Genomic DNA, 7,476 nt, shown 5'->3' with positions numbered 1-7,476 from the left:
TACATATAAAAAGCCAGACACGGTGGCATTTGATCATCATCCTAATGCTGGGGAGACTAAGACAGGCACGGGTCAAACCATTTCTAAGTCATCGCTACTCCACAGAAGGATGCTGGGCAGATCACAAGTCTGTGACACATAAGGTACCATTTCAAACGAAGTCACAGCTCTTGGGAACCTACCCACATCGCAGCTGAAGGGTTAACAAATATATCATATTCTGAATGGTGGAATCAGAAAAGTCAACGGGGCTGTGCATTAAGGCATTAGGATGCTTCTGAGCCTAACCTGAACCACGGGGACATCCAGAGGAAGAGCCTCCAGCCACAGAAGTGAGTGGAGCCAAGGAGCAAGCATGCTTAGCATGCTCGTGAGTGGACTGAACCCTAGGGGGGCAGGAGAGGTAAAATCTCCAGTGTTTTACATTTAGAGCCAGTCAACTACTTATGAGGACAGCCTGAAGGTGGTGGGGGCTATGCAATGCAGTGAGAGAGATGGGCTACAACAGGACTCATGAAAAACATGGCTGAGCAGGCTAGAGGACAGCTACAGCAGGATGAAGCAGCATCAGAAGCCGTGGGAGTGAGTGTGGTGTGGGGCCAGGGTTTGCTTTGGTTCCTGTGGGTACCTGGCAAGCCCCCAGCAGCCAGCTCCCTTCTGATACCTGCAGACTAGTATTGATGGCTTAGCACTTAAGACAGCCTCAGAATGTTTAAGATCCAGAAGATTGCCAGGAATAGTGGCGCACGCCTTTAATCCCAGCACTCAGGAGGCAGAGGTAGATGGATCTCTGTTGAGTTTTGAGACCAGCCTGGTCTAGTTCGAGGACAGCCAGAGCTAATAGTGAGCCCTTGCCCCAAACACACCCATCCATCCGTCTGTCCATGCTCACTCTGGGGAGTACCTCAAATCCCATCCTCAGACACAGCTTCATTGGCTGGCCTAATTGGATGCCCCTCCTTCCCAGCCCTGCTATTAGCAGCCTAACTGCTACAGACCAGCAGCTTTCAGCACTACCTAACCCTCAGAACTAGCCAGGATCCCATTATCCACAGCAGTGAGGCTCTCTCCACCTGCAGCCTTCAACCCTCCTGCTTATAAAGGGGCTATGGGTCAACTGTCCAATCATACCAGGAAGCTAACCAACCTCATCTAGGGTAACACCTCACTGATGTGCATAGGGACCAACAGCCATAGCTGTCCTTACAGGGTGGGGTGAGGGGAGCTCTGTGTTGTCTACCCTCCCACCAGCCAAACCCTTCTAATTAGCAGAGCCAGGGGACTGGAGTGCCTGGCCCACCACTACCTCCCAGGCCATTTTACCTCTGTGAACTCCTTCCAAAGCCCTGCACAAACTACATCTCTGGCTGCCAGTGGTGGCGCATGCCTTTGATCCCAGCACTTGGGAGGCAGAAGCAGAGGATCTCTGTGAGTTTGAGGCCACCCTGGTCTACAGAGTGAGTTCTAGGACAGCCAGGGCTACACAGAGAAACCCTGTCTCAAACAAAACACATCTCTGAAGATGCAGTGAGAACCGTCATACCCCTAGCATCAACAGGACTCCACTGGGCCATACCTCTGGAGGGCAACAGCTCAGTAAATCACCTGGGGCCCGCCTACGTGGGTATTGAAAAGGGCTGGTCATGTGACAGTGGCCATTCAGGGTGAGAGGCAGCCAGCCTCCTGAGATCCAGCTGTGCGAGGACAGGAAAGAATTCTCTGGGCCTGGCTTGCCTGTCAGGTGGGTTGCAATAAGCAGGAGTCACACCATACAGATAAGGTGCACGCTGCTGGGAAAGCTGGCCCCTGAAGCTGTCACTGCTGCCTCAGCACGGCTGACAGAAGAAAGGGAGTCCTCGTGCAAATATAAAGAGGTTTATTCACTTGTTACTGGGGTACAAAACACAATGCATAAAAAAGCCACCTCCTCTCTCTTCAGTGTGAGCATCTTGGTTGTCCATGGCCACATCAGTCTTCAAACATAGCACAGCTGGGGCAAAGCGTCTTCTCACCGTCATCAGCATAGCTGCATTTTCAAGAGAGAGAAAAGCCGCCTAAGAGGCCGAATGCTCCCTACTTACTGAAGCCCTTAATCCTAGGACACCTCAGCATGTGAACTTGTTGGAAGACAGACTCAGGAGACAGTAGCTTTTCAGGGACAGTTGGGGATGCCACTGTCTCTGGGAGGAGGTGCAAACATCCTGTGAACCTGACATCTAGGCTCCAGTCACCAGATAGGTGAGCAGATGTCATGAGACACAGAGATGTGACATGAAGACAGGAGTAACAAGATGGCCATTGACAGGAACACTAAGAGTTAGAGCAAGCAGCCATCAGAAGCTGGGAGGCAGCCTGGCAAATCTTCCCTCCCAGCGTCAGCATGACCAGCCCTACAGGTATCTAAATCTTTTCCCCAGAGCACATCTGCATAGCACTCCTGGTTCCTCCAAACCTCTGTAGAGTGGTGGAAAGGATCTGCCATGTGATGTGTGGTTTTCCTTTGTTTAAAAAAAAAAAAAAGAGAGAGAGAGGCCGGGCGGTGGTGGCGCACGCCTTTAATCCCAGCACTCGGGAGGCAGAGGCAGGCGGATCTCTGTGAGTTTGAGGACAGCCTGGTCTACAAGAGCTAGTTCTGGGACAGGCACCAAAACTACAGAGAAACCCTGTCTCGAAAAACGGAAAACAAAACAAAACAAGAGTCACTGAGTCTTGAGAAGAGCTGAGCAGAGCATTTACCACCAAGTCCTGTCCTGTAATATGATGGCAAATGGTGCCTACCCAGGAGAGAGACCATGATTTCTGCAGCCCCACAATCAAAGCACTCACTCTGCAAGGCCACACAGTATACAGGCCAAGGCACCGCAGCTCCAGCAGGTATATATACATCGTCCACACAGGGCCCGGTCGCACTGGCTGCAGACTGCCTTCCCATCCACAGATCTCACGCAGGATGAACAAACGATGGGTGCTGTCCCAGGCAGTCCTGTGAGGAAAAAACACCCAGGCTGTCAAAACTGGAAATACACTGGAAGAGCAAGAGAGCAGTGTGCACTGACTTTCCCCAGCAACTGAGTCCTGACACCTGTCAGCCACCTAGAGGCATTTCCAGGACTGGTCATGGACTCCAGACAGACCACCTGCCTGGTCCTACCACGAATGGGTCCACTCCTCCTGGAGTACTCTATCAGAACTCCGTGCCTCTGTCTAGGTCTCAAGATGTGGTCCCGTTTCACTGGTCAGCTAGGAGGTTTCTGTGCTGCCTCTGGGGGCACCCAGATTCAGGGCTGTGGCAGAGGCCCTGAATCTCACCAGTCACATGAGAACCATGCCTCAACAGGCAATGGACCAGCATGTTCCTACTACAGTTGGGACACAGGAGAGTGTAACATGAGGGCCAGGCTTGTTGGGGTTTCTGTCCTGCCCAGTTCCCATAGCCTTTTAGCCCCAAAGAAAATCACAAAGAGGTCTCCCTAAGATTATAAACTGATTGGTCCATTAGCTCAGCCTTCTTATTAGCTCTTGTAGCTTATATTAATCCATTATTCTTATCTATGTTAGCCACATGGCTCAGTACCTTTTTCAGCAGGGCAGGTCACATCCTGCTTCTTTGGTGGTCTGGGCAGAACTGGTGAGGGAGCTTTCTGCTTCCCAGAATTCTCCTGTTCTCAATGCCCCACCTCTACTTCCTGTCTGGTTTTCCCATCTATACTTCCTACCTGGCTACCACCCAATCAGTGTTTATTTAAGATATGATTGACAGAATACAGACAATTCTCCCACACCACTTCCCCCTCTTTTTTTTTTTTTTTTTTTGGATTTTCGAGACAGGGTTTCTCCGTAGCTTTTTGGTTCCTGTCCTGGAACTAGCTCTTGTAGACCAGGCTGGCCTCGAACTCACAAGAGATCTGCCTGCCTCTGCCTCCCCCGAGTGCTGGGATTAAAGGCGTGCGCCACCACCGCCCGGCCTCTCTCTCTTTTTTTTTTAAACAAAGGAAAATATCCATAGTCCATTTTTTGGGAATGTGGGTGTAGTATTCCAAGCTACTTCCAGCTGGCTGGGGGCGCTGATAATCTTATGGGGACCTAAAGAAATTTTAATTATGATCAAGTCCAACCATAATATGATTTCTGTTGCTACTTTATAACTATAATTTTGCTATTGTTAAGAACTGTATTGTAAATATTTTTGGAGACAGAGGTTTGCTAAAGGGTTGCAAGCCACAGGTTGAGAACCACTGCTCTGAGTGAATCCTGCTTGCTCAGGTAGTCAAAGTCCCTGAACAGAACATTTGCCAAGGTCTTTCCTAGGTGTAATAGCCAGCAAGTACCACTGGCAGCCACTCACCAGCTTCTGAAGCTTGAGTTTGGCACCGTGTCAGTCGGCCATCAGGTCCAATCAACATCTGTCCCCTTGTAGCTTGAGGGGCCCCAGTCAGGCTAGGCTTCAGTGACTCTGGCAGGTGGATGATGGAACAGCCTTCTCCCAATACGTGATCGCTATAGGCTTGGGCCCCTTGGAAAAGGAGCTGCTTGGTTCTTTCTGGGGGAAGAAGAGTCTTTCTAAAGACAATACTGCCAACAGCAAAGCCCTTGCACAGCCGTTCTATGACCCTGCAAGGCACAGAGTCCCTCTTCGTGCCTGTTCTCTCAGTGGTGACACTGCCAGGGCCTCCCTGCCTCCAAGCTGAAAAGGCTCTCCCGCTCTCCTTCCTCTGGTTCCACTGTTGTGTTCTCCAGAGCAGCCTGCAGATCATGCAGCCCAACCCTTCCACCCGGCTGTGCACAACACTGCTGCTCCTTTCATTAGCCAATTTCAGCAGCCAAAGCAAATCTCCTCCTCATCCTCCCAGCACTCCTGAGAGCTTGTCTTATAACCAGAGAAAACTCTGGCCCTAAAGAATTCCTTCTCAGCAGCAAGTGCTCCAAGGAGGCAGGAAACAGACACAGGTTTAAAACAGAGTGGCCTCCCGTTAGGCAACAGGCCCAGGAAACCTCAAAGCGAAACAGTGTTGCTAGTCCCAGAAAAACTCACTCCCACATACAGTCACAGCCAGGGGAGACCTGCCAGACCCAGGGCTCTCTGTGAAGTTGGCAGCAGCAACATCAAGCAAAAATTCAAAGAGAGTGGCTGTTATCATCCTAGCTACACTCAGTGCCACCTCCTACTCTAAGACAGGAAGTGGATGTGGGGCACATCCTAGCATACAGGAGGCTGAGTAGTAGGACTGTTTAAATTCAAGGTCAATTTAAGATACATTGTTTGGGGAATGGAAAGAGTCTGGTGTTGAGAGTAACCTTTGTCCTCAAGAACTGACCCACAGAAGAGTCCAGAGTGTGGGCTGAGGCTTGGTATTCATCCTTCAGGCCTCACATTGTGTGTCCTGTTTTACTATACAACACCCCAGAACCCAGCACCCCTCCCTGACCTGGCTCTGACTGGCTCTGGCAAGTGCTCCAGGGCATAAGTCCTTAAAAAGGTAGAGCCGGCCTGAGGTTCCAATTATACGGAGGTCTTCTTTTTAACTCCTTGTTTACATGAAAAAAAAAAAAAATGAAATTTGACTTATTCATTGGGAATGTGGAGGTCAGAAGACAACTTTCAGGAGTTGATTTCTCTCCTACAGTGTGTTCTTGGGATCTGACTCAGGGTCAGGCTTAGCCATCTTCTAGATCCTGTTTGCATTTTGTTATTGCTGTTTTTTTATTTTTTTTATTGAGAAAAAGAAAAAAAAGTTTCCCCCTCCTCCCAGCCTCCCATTTCCCTCCCCCTCCTCCCACTCTTCTCTCCCTCCCTCTCCAGTCCAAAGAGCAGTCAGGGTTCCCTGCCCTGTGGAAAGCCCAAGGTCCTCCCCCCTCCATCCATGTCTAGGAAGGTGAACATCCAAACTGGCTAGCCTCCCACAAAGCCAGTACGTGAAGTAGGATCAAAACCCTGTGCCATTGTCCTTGGCTTCTCAGCAGCCCTCATTGTTCGCCATATTCAGAGAGTCCGGTTTTATCCCATGCTTTTTCAGTCACAGTCCAGTACTCACTCATAATTGGTTTCTAGCCATAAATAAAGGTCACGGAGTCTATAATTGGTGATCCTAAAGAAGCTAAATAAGAAGGTGAACCCAAAGAAAAACATATAGTTATCCTCCTGGATATGGGAAGTAGACAAAATTGCCAGGGAAAAAAATTGGGATCTTGGGGGTGGGGTGGGATGGGGGTAAGGGGAGATGGGGAGAGAAAAGTGAGAAGGGAAGGATGGGGGGGAACTTGGGGAAACAGGATGATTGGGATAAAGGAAGGTTGGATAGGGGAGCAGGGAAGCACAAATCTTAGTTAAGGGAGCCACCTTAGGGTTGGCAAGAGACTTGAACCTAGAGCCAGGAGCCCAAGGCGATGTCCCCAGTTAGTTCCTTGGGCAGCTGAGGATAGGGAACCTGAAATGACCCTATCCTATAGCAATACTGACGAATATCTTGCATATCACCATAGAACCTTCATCTGGTGATGGATGGAGATAGAGACAGAGACCCACACTGGAGCACCAGACTAAGCTCCCAAGGTCCCAATGAGGAGCAGAAGGAGGGAGAACATGAGCAAGGAAGTCAGGACCACGAGGGGTGCACCCACCCACTGAGACAGTGGGGTTGATCTATTGTTATTGCTGTTTTAAGACATCTCACTACATAGCCCACGCTGGCCTCGAACTCAAGAGCTCCGCCTGCCTTTGCCTCGTGAGTGCTGGCATCAAAGGCGTAGGTCACGAACCCCCCCCCCCGCCGCCGCCATGTCTCCATTTTTTCGAGGGCACGACGGTTTGCTGTTCAGTTCTCACACTTCATCACCCCCGAGGTGTCGGCAGAGTACAGAAAGGGAAAAGGCCAATTAGCTACACACTTGGGGCTGAATAGGGAGTTTGTACTTCTGAAGCCTGGGCTTTATGGCACATTCGAAGGCACAGCGGTACCACTCAGAACTACAGGTGAAAACTTTGCTCTAAGCAAGGTAAATCGCGTTGCATCTACCCCAGAGAGTCATTACGGCAAAGCAATGCTCAACAACATCCATCCGCTAGAAAGCCCACTTGAGAGGGCCTACTGCAGCGGACGCCTTCGCGCCCACCCGGTCCAGGCCCTCCGCCTGTCTTGCGCCAGGCTGGACCACTCGGCAGTAGTCGGCTTCGACTCGGATTTTCCCGGAGCGGCCTCTGGCCGCCTCTACCCCCAGGGGTCGCGACGCTCAGGCCAGTTGGGGTCTCCCGCTGCCCCACGCGTGCAGCACGGCCTGCTCTACCACAGAACCCCGCACTCACCGAAGACCTCGCGCGAGTAGCGTTCGGCGAACACACCGCGGCTCAACTCTCTCGGGCCCACATGGACCTTGAGCTGCAGCGGGGAAGCGTCCGCGAACGGGCAGCTCCGTTTAGGCATGGCAATGGGTACCAAACACAGACCACAGCTGCGCACTGCGCGCCCAACACACGTCACA

At 51.1% G+C, this 7,476-nt stretch overlaps 1 protein-coding gene across 1 annotated transcript; it reads right to left on the bottom strand.

Annotated features, from left to right (window-relative positions):
• Window positions 1–1,859: 1,859 nt before the first annotated feature.
• Siva1 (SIVA1 apoptosis inducing factor) lies at window positions 1,860–7,476 on the bottom strand. Its single transcript, XM_050154826.1, has 4 exons — window positions 7,301–7,476; window positions 4,346–4,540; window positions 2,827–2,983; window positions 1,860–2,026 (listed from the first exon to the last, which is right to left on the bottom strand). The coding sequence occupies exons 1-4, from the start codon at window positions 7,416–7,418 to the stop codon at window positions 1,969–1,971; spliced, it is 528 nt and encodes a 175-aa protein (XP_050010783.1). The 5' UTR covers window positions 7,419–7,476; the 3' UTR covers window positions 1,860–1,968.

The sequence above is a fragment of the Alexandromys fortis genome, unplaced genomic scaffold (genome assembly GCF_014885135.2).
Source record: "Alexandromys fortis isolate MF-2015 unplaced genomic scaffold, M_Fortis_MF-2015_v1.1 scaffold_91, whole genome shotgun sequence".
NCBI classification, from domain to species: Eukaryota; Metazoa; Chordata; class Mammalia; order Rodentia; family Cricetidae; genus Alexandromys; species Alexandromys fortis.
Note: the sequence above shows the minus strand (reverse complement) of the source record. Positions and strands in the feature narration are given on the sequence as shown.

Bases quoted from the DNA above. Each gene is read 5' to 3' on its own strand.
- Siva1 (XM_050154826.1), bottom strand. From the start codon at position 7,418: ATGCCTAAACGGAGCTGCCCGTTCGCGGACGCTTCCCCGCTGCAGCTC. The intron at 2,984-4,345 runs GTGAGTGGCTGC...TTTTCCTCACAG, and splicing joins AACTCAAGCTTCAGAAGCTG to GACTGCCTGGGACAGCACCC. The intron at 2,027-2,826 runs GTGAGTGCTTTG...TTGAAAATGCAG, and splicing joins ATACTGTGTGGCCTTGCAGA to CTATGCTGATGACGGTGAGA.